The sequence below is a fragment of the Centrocercus urophasianus genome, unplaced genomic scaffold (genome assembly GCF_019232065.1).
Source record: "Centrocercus urophasianus isolate 14NV4802_14NV808 unplaced genomic scaffold, USGS_Curo_1.0 seq_19, whole genome shotgun sequence".
Taxonomy (NCBI): Eukaryota; Metazoa; Chordata; class Aves; order Galliformes; family Phasianidae; genus Centrocercus; species Centrocercus urophasianus.
The window spans coordinates 1796585-1816479 of record NW_024884744.1 but is presented as its reverse complement, the minus strand read 5'-3'; the positions used below and the strand labels follow the sequence as shown (position 1 = coordinate 1816479).

General features: G+C 46.2%; 2 protein-coding genes across 5 annotated transcripts in view; one reads left to right on the top strand and one right to left on the bottom strand.

Moving 5' to 3' along the window:
• PPM1L (protein phosphatase, Mg2+/Mn2+ dependent 1L) overlaps nucleotides 1-15282 on the top strand; it is an 87900-nt gene extending 72618 nt beyond the window's left edge. The window contains exons 3-4 of the mRNA XM_042820358.1: nucleotides 3564-3725; nucleotides 6735-15282. Of these exons, the coding sequence (XP_042676292.1) occupies nucleotides 3564-3725; nucleotides 6735-7081 (509 nt within the window). The 3' untranslated portion in view covers nucleotides 7082-15282. The remainder of the gene's footprint in view (nucleotides 1-3563; nucleotides 3726-6734) is intronic.
• On the bottom strand, nucleotides 14553-19159 carry B3GALNT1 (beta-1,3-N-acetylgalactosaminyltransferase 1 (globoside blood group)). 4 transcript variants are annotated; one of them, XM_042820359.1, is made up of 2 exons: nucleotides 19098-19159; nucleotides 14553-17345 (listed from the first exon to the last, which is right to left on the bottom strand). In XM_042820359.1, exon 2 carries the CDS (start codon nucleotides 17179-17181, stop codon nucleotides 16219-16221), a length of 963 nt encoding a protein of 320 aa, XP_042676293.1. In that variant the 5' UTR covers nucleotides 17182-17345; nucleotides 19098-19159; the 3' UTR covers nucleotides 14553-16218. The 4 variants fall into 4 exon arrangements, with proteins under 4 accessions (XP_042676293.1, XP_042676295.1, XP_042676296.1 ...); XM_042820361.1 differs by lacking the exon at nucleotides 19098-19159 and adding an exon at nucleotides 17956-18948; XM_042820362.1 differs by lacking the exon at nucleotides 19098-19159 and adding an exon at nucleotides 18476-18948.
• Between the last annotated feature and the right edge of the window lie 736 nt (nucleotides 19160-19895).

Genomic DNA, 19895 nt, shown 5'->3' with positions numbered 1-19895 from the left:
AGGCCTCAGAATTGCTTTAGCTCTTCTGTTGTCAAAAAAGGCTCCCTGCCCTTTGTGTGCATCTTCTGCAGCTCATCCTGGCTGCCTCATCCTCCTTCTGCTGCTTACACATGTGCCTTCAGCTGCTGGTGTACCTTTATTATTCCTTTCTTCTATCTCCTGGTGGATTCTTTTTCCCTCTTTTTTTCTCACTTCTGTATCATTTCCTTTTGCTCATTTTGATAAAGCAGGTACCTAAAACCCAGTGTAGCTGGTGCAGCCCTGACTTCTATAAGGCACCTTGGCTGGTGCTAAAATATAACACCACTAATCTTAACAGACTCAGAAAAGAAAACAACACAAAAAATCCAAACCAAATGTACACTGTATCTCTGCAGCCAATATATCACAGGTTTTAAATTTCCTGGTGATTTCCTTCTTTAACTGCCCAGCAAGGCATTATTCAGGCAGCTGCACCGAGGGACCAATATAACATGCGTTCTCCATTTTGGACCCTTTATGTTGGGAATTTTCCATTGTGCAATGGCATTAAATCTGAGGCAACTGACAAGTGCGCAATGGTTTCTAACTCTGCACAAGGTTAAATGACTGAAATAAAAATAGATGGAGAAGAAAACAAAGTGAGAGAAGTTTGCTTTCCCATGCAGCGGCAGGCAGCACCACGAGGTCAGGGACTGACGCAGCCTGCCATCAGTCAGGGGCCGCTGGCTGAGGCGATGCACACTGCAGCCAGCTCTTGGGGTGATCTTCTGGCTCAGTTCTCCCTCTCCTTCATACACACAGATCATACAACCAGAAGGCTGTATTCGAAGTCTTCATTGTTACGTGGGGTTGTAATTATGGCTGTATCACCACATTGAACATTTTGTAGGTTTGGGTTTTAGTCACAAATGCAAAAGTGGCTGCTAATTTTCTCTCAGAAATTTAGACAAGGAGTCAGAGTGCCTTTGGCAGGTGCCAGCCACAGAGTTCCACTGTGATCATGATGCTGCTTGAACAGCCAGTAAGAAAAGCCTCATAAAGGTGCCATTAATTGACGTAGTTTTCCTATTGAAGCAGAGCTTTTATCCATTTACAGAGTTAATGGTTTTTGTTCCTTGAGCTGACCTCAAATGCTAAATTCCACACTGTTCTGCATAAATGCCACAGGTGCCCTCCTGCAATACTCTGTACCTGCACGTGCTGCTCCCTCCCAGAGCCACGGCGCCGCTGTCCCGACAGACGGCCGTATCGCATGGCAGCCAGGTGTTGTGGTGTTGCTGCTTACCTGCACTCTTTCTGCTTTCATCTTAATAATGCAGCTCTCTTCCTGATACCTTCCAAGGTTTATTTGTACAACAAGCTCTTTAGCACTTACTGTTGCAACTTCAATTAGCCTCAAAGCGCAGGGTCTGTGGGACCATCCGTGACTCCTGTGCAGAGCTCCCACTGCAGCCAGCGGCCCTGTGCAAAAAGAAGGCAGAGTACAACACTTCAGTGCTAACTACAAGGGCACGTTGCTGGGCAGAATCTCATCATCCGAGGCAGTAACAGGTGTAATAGTAGCCATAAACAACCCCCACACCACTCAGCACACACAGAAAGGATTATTATCCATACTGAGGCATGAGCCTGCACCTGCGCTGTGTTCTTTTGCCTTTGTTCTCTGCTGAGGGCAGGCAATGGCACACCGAGTGCTCTGTGCGAGTGCTGGTGCTTCACCTGCCACCCTGCTGGCCTTGGAGCAGGGCTGTTTGGGGGAACGCTGGGGTCTGGTGCTTCCAGTGCCACAGCTCTGCTGCTGGCAGCCAGCTGAGCCAGCGGGGAGCAGCCAGGGAGGTGAGAGCTGTGCAGAGCAGCAGTGCTGCCTCGGGCATCCTGCAGCCCTGTGAGCCCCTGCCAGGCTCCGTGTGGCCTTCAGCTAAGGTACCTGTGGAGGGGGCTCTTGGTTTGACAAGGCTTTGGGTCATGCAGGTGGACGGGTTGCTGTATCGTTACATGAGCCACAGAGTTGTGTAGCTGGCTGGTTTTTTTAGCCACAAATGGGAAACTGTCCAGTTAGGTCTGCAGCACATCAGTCAGTGGCACAAAATGAGATGTATGCACTGTGAAAAAGTGTTTTTGGTTTAAAGCTGTGCAAGACGGACCATTAAGATAAAAATAAATCTCCAGAACTCAGTGCATCTAAAAACACATTGTTTATTACTGGCTATTATATTTATTCCAGTCATGGGATATTCAACTACTGGCATGGGAACTGCAAAACATAGTCTTAAATTCTGTGTTTGGACAGCAATGCACAAGGTGTAGCTTTGAGAATTTGGAGAATTCCAAGAACCTTTTGTAAGAATTTGGTAATAATTTTAGGACTGCCATACAATCTAAGTGTCAGGAATATTCCCTTTAAATGTTTGTTAGTGAATATATATAAAAATGTATTTGATACCCTTCTTTTCCAAAATATGAATGATATTCTGGCACCTGGGCCAAAGTCAGTGCAGGGCTTATTTTTAATGCTGGGCATTTGGGTAACACAGCTGGTATCACACTGACTATAAGGGGAAGATGCACCACAGACACTTTCATAATGGTCAACTTTCACTCTATTCTGCATCAATTCAATGAGGAAAATAAAAACAGTAGTGTCAGTACTTTGAAAACAAGCAATTATTTCAATACTTTTCTGTCACTTCAGCTGACAATACTATGCTTGCTGAATACTATGGTCAATGAGTGATCACATTTTTTTCTGTGTATTTAAAGGCTAAAGTAATTAAAACTGTCAAATCATTTCCTTTCTCCAATAAAACATCCATAGCCTGCCTTGGTGGCAGCAGTTTGGGCAGCTGTATTCCCTCCTAACGGCGTACACAGGGTGCTGTGACCAAAGCTCATCCTCAGCATCCAGCTATCCGCTGCCTGGGGACAGGCTGCCATGGGATGTGAGCCCTGACAGCATCCTTGGAGGAGTGAGGGGGCAGAGGCTGTTGGGCTCATATCCATTCAAGTGCCGTAGCTTCAGTCCACGAAAGCAGCGTGTGGGCTCTGCTGCCAATACGCACTTTTCTCTCTTATTACTTTTCTCATCCATTAGGAAAAGACAGCTCTCAGAGAATGGAAAACACTCCTCCCCTTTGAGCTTCTCTCCGCCATTATCCATCTAAAGAACATTTTCCTGCCACTGTTCTTAGCTGAGTTTAAGATTTTCAGCTTCACCAATGCTCAGCCACCTGCCAGTCTGTGCAGGAGCAATACGGAGCAGGTGCTGAGATACGTGTATACTCCATGTAAGAACTGGACCAAATAATGGTAAGAGAAAGAGTGAGCAGGGAATGACTCAGTAATATCCAGAGATAACAGAAAAAAACCTCATAGACTTAAATGTCCTTGGAAGAGAGCTGTCAGATTTGGTGACAGCCTCTTTCGTGGCGTTGATGGAGTAGAAGATGCTTCAGTCAGATACCAGAACAGCTGCTGGTCCACATGGCCACGGGCAGCCACTGCAGAAAATGTGCTATATAACTGCAGACAGATACGTCCCATCTATCTGTGTTTGCTCCCCTCTCCCCTCTGTTTTTTCTCAGGCACAACTTGTTTGATCGCCTTGCTGTCAGACAAAGAGCTCACTGTGGCCAACGTTGGTGATTCGCGAGGCGTGCTGTGCGACAAGGACGGGAATGCCATCCCCCTGTCACACGACCACAAGCCCTACCAGCTGAAAGAGAGGAAGAGGATTAAAAGAGCCGGTGAGTGATAACGGTTTTGCTTTGGATTGAAAGCTCACCTTTTTCTTCTCTGCTGTCAGTAATACAGACTTTTCCCCTGTGAGACAGTGAAAAGTACCAGACCGAGAAACCAGCAGATAAAATCTTCCATTATTAATACAACACTTTTCAGAGAGATTGCATGGTGCAGGCTGAGAAATGGAAACAGGCTGACCTATCCTTAATGAAGCAGTGTCAAAGTGAGAGGAGCAGCCTTCATCTTCTACAGCCAGTTGACTGTCCCAGCCGGTTCCCTCCTGATCTCTGCAGGGAGCAATTAATGAACAGGCACAGCACCTTCACAGGCTTCTCCACACCACATCGTATCAGCAGCCTTTATGTAAGAGGCTGGGTCTTAAGCAGAGTGCAATTTAGTTACTAAAATAAGCAGACCACGAATCTAATTAATTAAAGCTACTTTTTGTTCCCCTATAATGACGGTAAATTATCACGAACACATACACAGTAGCAGAAATACAAGGAAAAGAACATTAGAAGTGGTAACCTTGCACAATAAATCTTTCTGGCTTTCTTAACTTGTCACTTGAGACCTCCTGGGCCAGAAGTTGCATTTGGTACCTCAAGTTTAATGGCCAATTCTCCATGAATTTGTCAAAGCCTCTTTTGAAACTGTTTCTGTTTTGGTTCCCATAGCAGCCTGCAGTAGCAACTTATTTGACGAAGAAAAAGTTCCCTTGCTTGTGTTAACCATTCTGATCAGCATTGCCTCTAGAGATGCATTGTTTCTCTGCCTCAAGTTCTTCATCTGTGAAGTAGAAATAATGCATTTTTTCCCTGAGTGTGAAACATTTTTAAAACCTGCAGGTCTTCAGTAGGCTCACACTAGTATAAATGCCTGTACGTGGCAAACTCATGCCTTCTGCTGTTTGCTTTTATCTCCGAGGAAGCTGAAGAGCAGCGTGATTCTTCGTGCCGCTACAGAGGCTGGGGTTGTGTAAGTTCCCAAAGGCAAACTGAATGCTCACAGATCTTGAGAAGAAAGAAAGGGAAAATTCTAGTCTCACTTTGCTTCATTCAGCTGTGTGTTTGGGAGATGTACTGAGAACATCCGGAGATCTTTCGTTCAGCAGTTGAACTTCTTAAGGCCTCCTTCACCAACACCATCCAGGTGCTCTGTACAACTGTGCATTTAGAGAAGGCCTTTGCTCGCAGCTCTCGTGCTGCAGTCCCCAGAAGCCAACGCACAGAGTGCTCCTGAGTGTTCCTGTAAGGCAGTACGAGGTTACTGATGCCAGCGTTTGCAGCCAGTACCAAAGGAAAGCCACTGGCTGAGAGAACAGGGCCCTTGCTTTCTTACAGATGTTGGTATTACCTGCTCAACAGCATGCTTATAGTTAGCAGCTTGAGTCACAGGCCCGTCAACACTGCCTGCTGCCACAGGGAGCTGCTGCCACACACTCATGACTGCTGCAGTGCTGCTCCTCTTGCAGCTGAATGACAGCAATCCCAGCACTCTGATTCTTTTGCATGAGACAGAAAAATGCACGTTTCTGCAAAAAATACAAATCCCCTGATGGGGGTTTCCTGAGCAATGGGTACAGTATTCACCTTAGGGGCTGTGAAACAACCACAGTCCAGGCTTGTGAAAAAAACCCAGTTGTTGCACCTCAAGGTGTCTGTCACTGACAGAAATTGTATTCACCTTGAATGCACTCCTTGGAGCTAAAGTCTCTAGGTGTGGAATGTTTGCGTGGCTGCCAAAGAGCTCCTATTTCCTTAATGTCTTTTCTTCTCCAATGACAGCTGGAACTGCAGAACGTTTGCTTTTTCTTAACAATTTCTAACCACTCTGTACGGATGACTTTATAAAACAAAACACTACAAGTGCCAACAGACACTTCACTGAACCTCAGGAGCTCCTGCCACTGTCACTTTCAGCTGCCACTTGACAGCAGCACTGGAAAGTCATTTTGCATGTATAAGCACTGCCTGCTTATACTGTCTACTGTCAGTGTGCTGCAACCAGTTAGCAGCATCAGCTATCTCCTCTGTGAGTACAGTAATGGATGTCAGCACTGCTTTCCTCTAATTGTTTGTATAATACATACTTAAAACTGCCTCTCCTTGATGGCATTTTGCTTCCCATCACTCCAGTACGTACATATGATTACTCTGAGGTACTGCAGTTGTAAACACTCGTGAAAAAAGTGCTGGGAAATGGGTGGCTGAGTAATTTGCAATCAAGATGTCCTCAAAACATACTGCAGCAGCTGGACAAGGCTGGTGTGACTGCATAGCTGAGGTGCAATTGCAGTAGGGCAGAGTGAAAAGCTGAATGCATTCTGATTACTATAAAGAACAAATGTTTTTCTAAAAACACCAAAACAAACAACTTGCAGATGTAAAGACAACAATTCTTCCAATTTGGTTACACGTTTCAATGCTCCATGATAGACCTTTTGCAAATTATTTGTCCTCAAGCGACTCTGACTTTGCATTCATGTTAGAGTGGAGGAAATATAGCTACACATCAGTGCAGACAGTGGCACACAGACACGTGCACACAAAACTGAAGGTGCTTCAGTTCTGCTTTGACCTTGAGGCACTGCGTAGTTCTCTCCCCGGCGCAGTCAGGCTGGGTGCTGCCCAGGTGCTGGCTCTTATCACTCACTGACTTCAGTGAGAGATGCATTTGCCTGTAAGCAATTCCTCAGCACTGTAAGGGATTTGCAACCACAAGTAGCCCTAATCCACAGCGCATTTTTCTAACTCAGAATAGCACTTTATGATGGGTTTGTTCACAACACTGTTCTGATATTTTTTGGCACACCTTGTGCAGGGCAGTTTGCTAGGAGAGCTCTAGCTGGAAGGCACGATCCAACTCGTCTTTGCAGTGCTGCGATATTAAATTCAGACACCTGCTTTTTGAGCTGTGTAACATTTACAAACCTCAGGATACCGAAGGTGAATTTGTGAGTGGATGTGGCAGGAGGTCGGAGAAAGTTGTAACAGTTTGGTGTTTCTCTCCAGGTGGATTTATCAGCTTTAACGGCTCCTGGCGCGTTCAGGGCATCCTGGCCATGTCCCGCTCCTTAGGAGATTACCCTCTGAAGAACCTGAACGTTGTCATTCCTGACCCCGATATTCTCACCTTTGACCTGGACAAACTGCAGCCAGAGTTCATGATCCTGGCATCTGATGGTCTGTGGGATGCCTTCAGCAACGAGGAAGCCGTGCGATTCATCAAGGAACGCTTGGATGAGCCACACTTTGGAGCCAAGAGTATAGTTCTACAGTCATTCTACAGAGGGTGTCCCGATAACATAACAGTGATGGTGGTGAAGTTCAGGAATAGCAGCAAAACAGAAGAACAGTAATTACCAGTGGTTCTTTGCCTCGCCGAACTTAAAACAAACTCTTACATTTTAAACATAGTGGAAAGCTCTAGTAAATCCCATTAAGATTCCACACAGAACAGATTCCTCTGGGCTTTGTTCTTTGCTTAACAAAAGGAGCAATACAACAAATACATTCTGTGTGATGATAAGAATTAAGTTTCTTCACAAGCACCTGTCTCCTGTGACCTTGCTGCTCCTTAGAAGCCAACTGTAATCTTTCATTTCAGAATTTCCTTTACAAATCCCATGTATGCTTTTCATTTCTCACCTCTCCTTTCTAAAAGGGGTTCGTTCAGACACACGGCAGGGTCAGGGCAGAACTGCTGCTTAATAGCAAGGATAGGAATGATGTTGCTTTTTCACTCGTAGATGTGACTGTGTTTCAGAACAATGCTCTAATGTTTCTCATCTCTTTTTTAATCTGCGCTGATAAGGTCGTGTTGGAAAAGCTTGTAGTTGTTGGTCTGTTATGAAGGAGGGAAAGGAGCCAACTGCTAGTCTGTTATCACAGAACTGGCTCTCACACCTTGTTTTTTCCACCCTCAATTAAACAAATCCCTGCCAAGCATGTGGTCAGGTATAGCTACTGAATTACCTGCAGACAGGTTTATTCAGCCTGTGCATTCCTTTAATAACATTTATTCTATGCCATGTTGTAATGTTAAGCTCCATCAAAATACTCTGAAGTCTGTCACCTTCTCTGTCAAAAAAATAGCTCTTGTGATAGAAGAATGAGTGCCATTCACTGGGACTCCTTCCTGTTAGGTTCCTGGCATGGACTTTTCACAGTCAAGTAAGAAAACAATGCAAGATAAAATTAATTTCATTAGTATTTGTAAAACTAATCAGAGCAGAGTGCTCTATAGAGCTGCCTAGATGGAAGCCATGGCTACGAAATCTTTGTACCGCTGCAGATTAATTTGTGGTTTTAATCTGGGGGAAGACCACTGTAGGACTGATTTTTGGCATAGTGTATAAATGCCAGACAGTGTAATTGCACTGTTCAGTTGAAAGCTTGTGATAAATCTAGATAAAAATATTTTTTTAACTTTCAATATTTAATTATACTTTGGAATCTGTGACTGTTGTCTAAGCTGTGCATCTGATAACTCAGTTGGCTGCTTCACAAGCAAGTGGCAGCAGTGCTGGTGTACAGGACGTGTTTCAGAGGAACACGTCAGGGCTGAGGTAGATGTTAATATTTTGGGTGGCTTGCTTCCCTCTATTATGTCCCCTGGGATTCCTTCCCTTCAAAACAAGGTCCTCTGGATGATCCGCTGATCTCTTGTCCGCAGGGTAGTGGAGGCTCTCAGTCCTTGGGCCCTGAGCTAAAGCAGGGCTGTCACGTGGCAACTGACGCTGTCTGTTTCTTGAAGATACACAGTCAGTTAGATGAAAAACTGCCTTGTGCTTATCACCCACCGGGAGTGTTTTCTGAGAAGGGGGCTTGCTGGTCTCAAATGCTCTCATCTGCTGTGGTTGTGCTGGGCAGGTATGATATCTCTCAAGACAGAAATGAAAGAGCACAAATTCTGCTTTCCACTCAAGAAAGAATTCTCATCGTAAGCCTTTTCAGTTTGATTTCTAGATGATCTCTTCCCTAACAACCTTCCTTTCTTTAGTTTGTTTGGGGATCTTAGTGACAAGGGCACTGACGGCGCCCTTCCGATTGTGTTCATGTCCTTACATGTCTACATTCTCTCCTTCAAAACTGTGAGTAGGATTTTTGGGCTCTGAGTAATGGTTAATGCATGCCAGTGAGCAACAGCAGCAAGAAAGGGTGCAGCGTGCTCTGATAGCCCCCTGCACTGCCCTCCCCAGAGGATGGAAGGTTTCAGATGTTTTTAATCGCTTGAACAGGACGGACAGCATTCAGTTAATTTTAAATGCAATTGTGCAGTTAAATGGAGAGGGTAACAAACGCTAATAATTGCAGACTGCTTCGGTTATTTAATTTTGAAATAAGTATTTGAGGTCAAATGTTGCAAAATGAGAACCTTGTGTGGTATTTTCATGGGAGTGCTTCCTCATGGACTCAGTAATGCTGCAGCAGCAGTATCAAAACTGTGCTCTGGGCAGAGCTCATGGTGCGTGTAGCATTTGCCTTTCCTTTCTCCTTCACAGATGATGTTTCTGTTGCACTGGCTTTTCTTTGTAGAACAGAGACTGGATGTTTGTCAAACAGCTGCCCAGGGAAAAGAAGAATTAGATGTAGCAGTTCACAGAAGGCTAAAGCTGAGAAGTTTGTACAGCTGCTACAAATCCTTCACAGGCTGTAGAGAAGTTGGAAGCAGAACAATGGTCAGCTCCAAGAAAAAAATGACAGACTAATGCCACTTCAGAGAAAAGATTCTGGCTGCCAGTAAACCTCTCTGCAGCTCACGTTCTCAAGTTGTCAAGTATTGCTGAGGAATTGCAGACCTTCTCTGGAGCACGGCTAGCCCTCCGGTTGCTCTACTGAGATGGATGGGAAGAGGAGGTGATGGGAAATGTGTGCGTTCACAGACTCTGGCAGCTGCCATGAGGAAGCTGTGGGACAGTGGCACAGTCTAGGAGTAAAGTGGGCTCCTGCATGGCTTGCTGAAAGGGTTTAAGAAACCCCAGAGTACAGTACAAAACTGTTTTGCAGACTTCATTCACTCACATGGCCATCCAGTCAGTTACTGGAACAGCCCTATTTCTACCTTTGAGTGTTTGCAGTTGCAACGGCAGTCAATGTAGCACTTTTAATTTTCTCTGCAACACTCCCACCTCTTTGGCAGCTCCCTTTTCTGGCTGAAGGTGTTCAGGCCAATGACCTCTCGTAAGGCTGAAGCTACTTTAGGGCATGGTGGTGATGGGTTGATGGTGGGACTAGCTGATCCTAGAGGACTTTTCCCACCTTTACTGTGTCCATGATTCTATACTTACAGCTACTTCAGGTTTAAAAAGATGAAGGACTAATGAAGATGACAGGCTTTGTGCATCTTCCTAATATGCAGTGCCTACCCATGTTACTCATTAGAGGTCTTCTAAGAAGCTTGCTAATCTGGTTCTAGGTTTCCAGTCATGCTGATTTGTGCCAAATTCTGTTGTGTCACATACAGCTGTTGGGTGACAAGATCAGCTAATGCACACAGTGCTGTACGGCCTGACAGATCCCCCACTGCTCTGATATACCCCATCTATCCTATGTGCTACATCTGGAAAGAAATATCCCCAGTGTCAGAGCTGAGCAACAGAACGTGGTCCAGCATTGCAGAGGTAGCAATTTCCACGCTCCATCCAGTGCTGCTTTCCTGCCTAGGCTCCTGCCCAAAGAAGGGATGCACATTTTGGTTACATCTCAGAGCTCCCTGATTCCTGTGTTTGTAAAAGTCTTGTGATGGTTAAGCCAGAGTAGTTCCATCGGTGACATCTGTTCTTCAAGCAGGTGCTGATATATCAAACTGCTGCCAAAGAGCATCTTTTATAAGGTCCAATCCGAAATAAAGAGCTTAGGCTCTTAATGCCACTGTAAACATCAGTGTAGCCCTGTGATAGAGATGCTGCCATGTCGTGTGGATGACGGACTGGTACGGCCTTAGAAAGGCTGCTCCTCCCGGCAGCGGCAGGGCTTCCAGCGCGGCCATTGGCGCTCCCGCAGCGGAGGGAATGCCAGCCGTGGTCTCACAGCGCCGCCCAGCGGCAGGGATCAGCGGTGAGCCCTGCTGGGCTGCTCTGCTCTGGAAGCGCGTTTGGAAAACGTGATGTCGGAGTGCGTTGTGCCTTGTGCACATGTGCGCTGTGAGGTCAATGCGGACCGTCCTCCCAGCTGCTAAAGCAGCACAGAAAAACACGTGCAGCCATAGGCATAGCTAAGAAATGCAGGCACTTGGTTGCTGAAACTGTGTGAAGCAGCCTGGCATACCATAACAATGCCCTGCATCCCCTGCCAGCTACTGACTTGTGAACAGAAGGTCAGTACCAACACTACTGCTAATATTACAGCATGATGCCTTTTACATGCAGTAGAATGAAAGTTGTGCAGATTTTAGAGTACAGAAGGCCGTTAACTTAAACACCACATCAGCCTGAAGTAACAGTGCTTGCTGCATTACGTCACCTCAGAATATACGACACCCTCGCTTTATATACTATTAATCTACCGCTAGTGTCTCTAATAATTACTTGATATAGAGAAACATTTCATGAAGGCTTATATCAAAGTAAAAACCCAGCTCGTCAGCTTGCATTCTAGGCAGTAAGTTTTTAGGCCTCTATCCTGCAATCTGGCCATACAAAACTGTGAGATTAGAAGCTAGAAAATTCTGCTGAAGTTTGACAACCATTCAGACCAGAGCTGCTGCCCCTCAGTGCTGTCCACGTTTAACTTACCTTTCTAAATCTGTGGAGTCATATCCAATGCTACCTAATGAGATATTCACAATTAAATCTGTATTGATTTGAATTTTAGTTACCTTAATTTATATAGTACCAACAGGCTTGGGTAAGCAGCAGCTTTAAATCCAGTTTTGCCCTAGGTAGCAGTGTCCTGGGCATCAGTTTGTCTCTGGTTATACAGATGTTTTAGATGTATTTTGCTCTGTTAAGCAAAACGTGTGCTGCCAAAGCAGTTGAAGTTTGTCTAAAGCCATAAATAGAAGGTTAAGTCAAGAGCAAATCTTAACTAACGTTTTGAAATCCACGTTTATGAGCAGGTCGGCTCCTATATCTGATATTAAGGATGAACTCTAAACTGGTTGAGCAATAGGGAAATGAAGCACTTGGTCCTGCACGTAAAGGACTGGCCGTGTCTGAAGCCTGTGGGGACAGTTAGCACTTCTTGGGACAAAGATGCTCAGCATTCCACTTCAGCCTGGATTCCAGCAAGCTAAACAAGCCATCAGTTTCAGTGTTACAGAGATGTAGATGTGGGACTGTCAAACATTGCTCTGTGCATTCCTGCACTGTAGTCAGGGGGGTGAGAGTACTGCAGGTGCACTTTAACTGCATGAGCTTTAATCCTGGAAACAAGAACTGTCATGAAGTCAGGCTGGACAGGCTGGCAGTCAAATTCCTGCTCAGCACCCCAGCAAGCAAGGCTGTGCAAATGCCTCCTCCACTGATAGACTGTGACTGCAAAACCACTGCTACCCACAGTGCTTGGAAGCGCTCTCAAAGAACAACAAACTAATTAGGAAAATGAACTGCACATGAGGATTCTGTAAGGGCAGTGCAGATGTTTCTTAGAGAAAAGCCCACAGAGCAGAACACACAAGATAAGAAAATCACAATGTTTAAGCAATTTGTCTCAGCGAAGGCAGCTTCCATTGAGCGTAACAGTGCTGTTTTATCTTACAGGAGAGCCTCTTCAGGCTTCTTTTTAACATTTTTTCTCTCAAAGCCAGAAGTGTTCTTAAGATTACATCTTCACTGCAAGCTCGGAGGAGACTGCACTTTCCTCTTGCTTTAAGGACCACCACAACCAAAGCATTACTGAGAGGAGCAGACAGGGCTTCAGGCTGTCGTCCCAGTCAGGCTGCAGGCTGGGATGCACACAGCAGCCACACGCCATCGTCACTCACTATAAAAAAACTTCGTTCAGGTCATTGGGATTAATGAAGCCTGGAAAATTAATGAGCTGCGTAGCAACTGTCAGAAGGCTGGAGGTAAACAGCGCTTAGAGACAGAAACTGTCCCAGCAGAGGTCACCCGGGGTGAACTCTGTGTTTTAAAGGCTTGTTTGACTGGAGGACAACTAAGTCCCAGAGCCCCAGCACTGCAGGTGGCCAGAGAGCCTGCTTTGGCACGGGTTGGACTAGATGATCTCTGGAGGTCCCTTCCAGCCCCTACAGTTCTGTGAGTCTGGGTGACTCTGTGAAACTGTGCTATAAAACACATTTCCTCCTAGTTGCAGGTTTGTACGGACTAGCTGAGAATCATGTAACAGTATTTCAAGGAGAGAAACTACTGAGAAAGCGATTTTTAGAAACCCAGTACGTGGACAGGGGGAAGGGGTGAGTTCTGTTTGCTTTTTACAAGCTTAGGTTTCCTTAGAGTAAGGACTCAGTTACACATAACCACGAAACAAACCATCTGCCTTGCTTCACTTGAACTCTGTTTGCTTTCCTTCTTACACGGAGCACATTTGGGTATGGCAAAGCACAGCAACTGCTTTAAAACTCTCTGCAGTCTATGAGCATCATCTCTTACCCCAACACCTCTGCCTTATGCAGGCTGTAGACAAAGCAGCCCAAATGGCACACGCCAGTCAAAAAATAGAGATGAAAAACAGGGGGTAGAGCTCTGCCTCCCAAACGCCCTTGGCGTGTCTAACATATCTGGCAGACAGATCAGGAATTCAGTGTTGCAGTCTGATTAACCTCCAGTCAGTTTCTAGTTTAATTTGAAAGAAATAGGATAAATTTACATTATTTTAATGTGCATCCAGATGTTGAGCTCCTTACTGCTAAGACACTTCAATGCAAGTTCATTGTAACTAGACGATGTAAAACATAGATGCTTCAAACTAAGTCATCTTAATGCTGAAGTGACTACAGAGAACAAGGCCTCTGAATCTGCACACTGCTTCCTGACTGAATTGAACAGCACCTTGAACCATTTTGACTTACAGACTCCTATGGACGCTGCACAGGATTGGCACTGTACACCGTAAGCTCCTCTTGCTATGCACCCAGAAGCAGTTTCCAAACATCTTTGTCCAACCAATTATTCCACTTTTCAAGATAGAAAGCCCCCAGTTTTCATATTAAAATCACAGTTCCTTGGAATCCTTCTTGAATATGGTTGAGACTTGCGTGCATAAGGCTCTTAGGATGTGGAAAAAATTTAGCCTATAGTTCGTGATTCATTTTCTGTAAACTGCTTTAAGCAGATGCTATGAAATTTGCACCCACTGCTGACTGAAATACTGACATGACTCCCCAATGGTTTTTTTTACCTCTTGCATGGCAGCTCACACCAGACTCTCCCAGTAGTTGCTTTAAGCAGACGTGTGACCTTAGTTATGCATTATTACAGTCCTTTAAGCAATAATAAGGTTGGGTTCAAATATGAATTGTATCTGGGAATGAGTTTTTACAAAAAACTCGAGCGCAGATTCAGTAATGCTTTACAGTGCAACCTTCTTGCAGAATTGATGTCATCTGAAGTTACGGTGTCAGGTGGCATAAGAGATGGCCGTTGCAAACCTGCATCTGAGAAAGCAGAAGCCCTGTAGTTCTGGAGCACCAACATGACAGTGCTGGCTTGGTGACACGCACACTTTTCCTGCAGTGCTGTGCAGCCATTTCTCCACCACAGGCGTTTTGCTCTCACCAGGAGCGCTGTCTGCTCTCCCTGCCCAGCTGCTGAATGTTGCACAGTCTTTCACAGTCACGTTCTTTTTGAAGAAGCAATACAAACTGTACTGTGGTGCCAGTGCTCTTGTGCGAAACCATTTATTTCTAAGCATGTAACATGGCAGGCGTGAAAGCAAAACAAGAAGGCTTTTTTATTTCCACGTAGAAACAACCAACAAACAGTTCACATTGCTGACAGAGCTCCCTGGAGCTGAGCGCAGTGCTACCAACCGTGGAGCCCAAACCCAGAGGAACAGCTGCAGCTTCCTCTGCTTCAGGAGCCACCTGGCATTCTTTCCTCAGTTGTGCAATACTGTATCTTTAGCTATTAGTTTAACAGCAGCAACAAAATCCAATTTTGAAAAACTTTGACCTTCTTGGCAAACATTCTTAGAACACTGAAGTCTGAAGTACTTGTCTAGACAATATTCTCTCCAAGACATCATTTTTGTATTTCAAAAAGTAATGTCCTATAACTCCACTGTAAAACCATGTACAGTTACGGAAAAGACAGAAGTCAGTACTGACCGTTACCACAATGTAACAAAAGCATTGGTGAAACCTCAGCCTGGGTACTGGAGGTTTCTGCACCTCTTCTAATTTGTCTCTAAGAGACTATCTGAAAGACAGCCAAATGTAAATACGTCGTAACGTTAGCTGGAGAACAAAAGGTGGCAGTGCTCTGTCATTCTAGATGTACAGGATGTAACTACAGTATCTTCACTGTGTATTAGATGTGTCTAGGATAATTGTTCATGCAATTGCAAATTCTGTATTGCTGTCAATTAAAAGTGTAAACTACTGAAACCTTGGCCTTGCTGGTATGAATAAAGTGGTTAAAATACCCATCTTTACAGATACAGTCACGTTTGTCTTCTTTAAGACATGAGAAGCCTAGAAGGACATTCTTGTTTTCACTTTAAAATTTTAAGCAAGAAAACTGTTTTGAAATGGGCATGAAGTCACAGCTTAAGCACATCTGTCTGAATCTTCCCTGTGTAGCTACAACAACTCGGGGTGCATCAGCACCCACACCAGTGTTATCCTACAGCACCACCACACGAGGCAGCTCGTACCTGAACTGCACGTGGGCTCTTCTGCACCAAGCCCTGCAACGGCCTGCGAGCATTAGCAGTCCTACCTGACAGACATCACAGCGATTCTATTTTGCATGTACACAAATAAGCTCATGCTTGAACACAGACTATAAACATACATACATCTGAACACTGTTTAAATGAGAAGATGTAAAGCTCCCAGAAGGACAGAGCTGATACATTTAAATAAGAAGGTAGCTGCAAGTTTTGTGCTGCGCAGAGAACAACTAACTTGAGGGTGGCAAAGGATCACGCAGTTCACAGAAGGACCAAAAGAAATATCATTAAGCAGTGATTGAGAAGCATCTTCCCGGCTCATTTCTTGACATAAACATTATTCTTCAGTGACACTTCATCATGAATTCCAGGAGATTTGGGCAGACATCCCTTGGTTACAGCAGAGTGCACAGAGAAGGGTCAAAGCAAGACAGTGCAGCGCATTCCAAGCACCCTCTGTGCACAGGATAGGCACATGGAAATGTGTCAGTTCCTAAATAAAGGCACCGGGAGCCTCAGAGGATCCCAGAGGAATGCTGCCCTCACAGTTCTGCTGCTGCAGCACAGCTGGCTTTCAATCAATGTCATCTCAACATCTGTCTTTGTTCCATGCTCCCCGTACTTCAGTTCAACATTTTTACACTGGAATTCGAAGTTTCAGGTGATACAAGTGTGCATTTATCCATAAGTCAGTACAGAATCAAAGGCAAGTAACTGAAATGACAGATGACAAATCCTTCCAGAACCTGATCATTTCACTTGGCGTGATGCCATGCACTGCAATCAAGCGTCGGTATTTACAGATATCGAAATTAATTTTATCAATAAAGAATTGTTGATTACCTTCTGGAATACTGATGTTCACCTTGAGTATATTTAAGCAAATTCCCACGTAAACATCCTCAAACTTTATAGGTTTGATATGACCCATCAGTTCATAAATCCTCAGAGCCAGTTTTCCATCCAGTACGTAACCCATCCCACTGCAGTATGGAGGATAAAACTTGAATGGATATTCATCATAAGAAATGTATGTTTTTTGGTAAAAGCCTCTGTAGGCAACGTTATCTATGAGAGGGTAACCTGTAAAAATGCTTTCTGAGGAGTTGAACTGCAGAAGAAACTTCACTAAGTTACCAGTGTTGATGAAGACATCGGTGTCCGTCTTCATGATGAATCTAGCATTAGAACAGAACTCAGACACCCATCTGAACGCCATGATCGTTTTCAAGGTAAGATTGTTGTAAGTGTCCACAAAATCCTGGCGAATTATGTCACCATAGAGAATGATTTCATCTTCCACTGACAGTGCTGCAGAACTGTCCTCTGTTTCCGTTTCCTGACCCAGTAAGAACAGGGTTAGAACTCGATGTCCCCACCAGGAGCTTTCAGATCCCCATGTTATCCTTATGGCTTGCCTTGACTTCACATCCTTAGGTCTCGAAGACACCAAGATGACCAGAAATGGATTTATGTCTTTGCATTTCAAGTGTTGACGCGACGTGAAGAGGTAGGCTTGCTTGTACACCGGTTCATACTCATAGAAATACATGCTGTTCACGTGCTCAACCACAGCGTTTGAAGAAAAAGTAATGTACCACATGGTTACAGCAGAAAATATGAGAAGAAAGAAAAAGATCCATTTCAATGGGATCGTGTGCATGACACTAAAAGGAACCGGGCAGTAACAGGAGTATGTCAGTAGCCTTCAAAATCTGTACCACAAGTTCTGAAGTACGTCTCTTACTGGAAAATAGATGAAAAAGCAGTGTTCAGAATGCTGTTGTCCAAGCAGTACCTCGTTCTTAGCGTGCCAGCCAAAGTGTGCTGTAATGAGGAAGACAAACACAAGAATCATTGGCCCAGCTGTTACATGTAGCATCCTATGCACCATGAATCAATCCTGTATCCCAGAGCACAAGCAAAATGCTGAGCTGGAAGAGAGCATTTCAGTGAACAAGATGAAAAATATCTAACTTACATCAGATAGAGCAATGCTTAGAATTCGATTTTATATAAATAACAGTTCTTGGGATTTGACCAATCTGAAGTAAAACACATCAATGTGTGGTCAGTTCTTGACAATCTAAAGGAAAAAAAATCTGGTGATAAAGATTTCAATTCCTTACAGAAAAGCCTGATTCCGTGACATTTTGAGCAACAGAATCAGAGACCAAAGCCTGATCTGATAAGCAATGGAAAAGCTGAGAAACGAGGAAACCATCTCTTCAGGTCCCTTGCCACACCGCGCAGAACCCAATCTTAAAGCTGCCGTATCCTTTCTACGTGCCAGCACCACACAGCATCCAGAACAAGAACTGCATTTGCTGCAACCAGGAATCCTTCTGTGGAGCTGTGAAAGTTCAGCTCAGGTTCCCAAAAACTCTTGCAGTCCTGTCCCACCCTTCCCACCCCTGCCCTTCCAAACCCTCCTCACCGTCTTACTCATCGAAACACCAACACTGAACCATCTTCACCTTTTTTGGACATACAGCAGCTAGCACAGAGGCAGAGCGTGCAGCCACAGAAGTGAGAGCACAGGATGTGTGATCAGAAATGAGTCCTTGCAGACTACTGACAGAAGAGGGCAAATGAAAAAAAAGCCCACGCTAGGTATTGTGCCAACAGCACCATCAGCTCAACATGACGGCCAACAAAGCATTTCTGCACGTGTGAGGTCACGTTCCCTAAGTGATATGCTGACCTGTCTGCAAGTTGGCACAGGTTCATCAAAATAAGGCTTTTACAGTGGTCTGTGGGTGGGCACTACACTCCCTGAAACACCAGACAGCTGTTCCTGTAGTGCCCAGAATCAGTAACACGGGCAGGCACCTTCCAGCTTTCAGCAGCAGAGCTCTGCCTTCAGACCCGTGATGTAAATAGAAGAAGGGCAAGTTAAAGGGGAAGCCCAAGCCCTCGCTGCAGCAGGTGGCAGAAAATTCCCCTTCTGTTCTTACATCAAACGCTCAAGCGAAAGAGAAGAGGCGGAGGAGACGAAGTGCAGCTCAAGGGCTGCTCCTCTCAAGATGACATTTGTTTCCACGCTCACAGCTTGCTGGAAAGGCCCCGCCAAGGTGAAGTCGCCTCCACGTGTCGTCCCACGGCTCATCGCAGGACCGAAGGCGTTTTTGCAGGAGCCCGGGCTGCGCAAAGTCGCGCCGCGTTCAGAGCGGCTCGCAGCAGCTCTTACGGACGCTCCGCGCTGCCCGAGCGGCCTCTCTCTGCTGCAGGGAACCTCTTTTGAGAGCGAACACCCACAAGCCACCATTCATTCAGAGGACGTCTGCTGCCCTCTGCTGAACTCCTCAAAACTTAAATCGCTTTCACGTTCACGTTAGCAAAGAAAAAGGCCAAAAAGTTGTCGGCGACTTTTCTTCTCGGCACCTTCGAGGAACCGCCGCCCCCCGAGCGGGCAAAGCGCGGCGGCACAGCGGGGCGGCACGGGGCTCCGGCAGCGCCCGGCACGGCCCGGCGGGGGCGGCAGCGGCCCGGCACGCACGGCTGCGGCTGCGGCTCTCGGCACCGCGCGGCCCGGCCCCTCGGACGCAACCCCTCCCTCAGCTGCCCGCCCGCCATTACCGTGCTGCGCCGCGACGTTCCGCCGCCGCCTCCCGCTCGCCGGGCGCGTCCGCGATGTCGCGTAGGGCGGGGCGGAGCGAGGCGGAGCGGCACGCCTCCCCCGGGTAACGGCGCCGCGGTCGCCTCGCCGTTTCCCGCCGCTTCCCGCCTCGCTGCTTCCCGCCCGCTTCCCGCTCACGGCCGCCTCGCGCCTCACGACCGCCGCGCGCCGCAGCCCGCCTTCCGCTCGTCTGGCGGCCGTCTCGCTCTTTGGCTCTCTCGCCTCACGGCCGCTTCGGCCTTGCTGAGGCTCCTGTGGGTTCCAGCGAAAGAGAAGTTGTTTAACTGAGCTCGGCCTCCTTCAGCCGCGAAATTCACGGCTGTGAGATCTGCCCTCAGAGCCTCCCCGCGCGCCCCCGCGGCCATTACGGCGTCCTGCTGCGGCGATGTGGAGAGCAGCCCGAAAGTGTTACGGCACGGCGGTCCTGAGTCCTGACATAAGGCGAGCGGGCTGCCCCGTGTTTTACAGCTCTAAAACGAACATCCGAGCAAACCTACAACAGTAACCGCGCCCCAGCAAAGCAAACGCACCTTTGGACGCCCTGAGGCGAGCTCTGGTTCCCACACGTTTTGCATGGCTGCTCGTCTCCCCATCCTTCAATTCATTCCTATACGTTACTTATAAAGAAACACAAATGCTTCCTTCCGTGGTTTAATACCTCCTGAAAGAAATCCCACACGTAATCCACGTGTGTTATTAAATATGAAAAATGCACTACAGTGAGCATGTCTCTGCCATCCATTGCTGCCCCCAGTTAG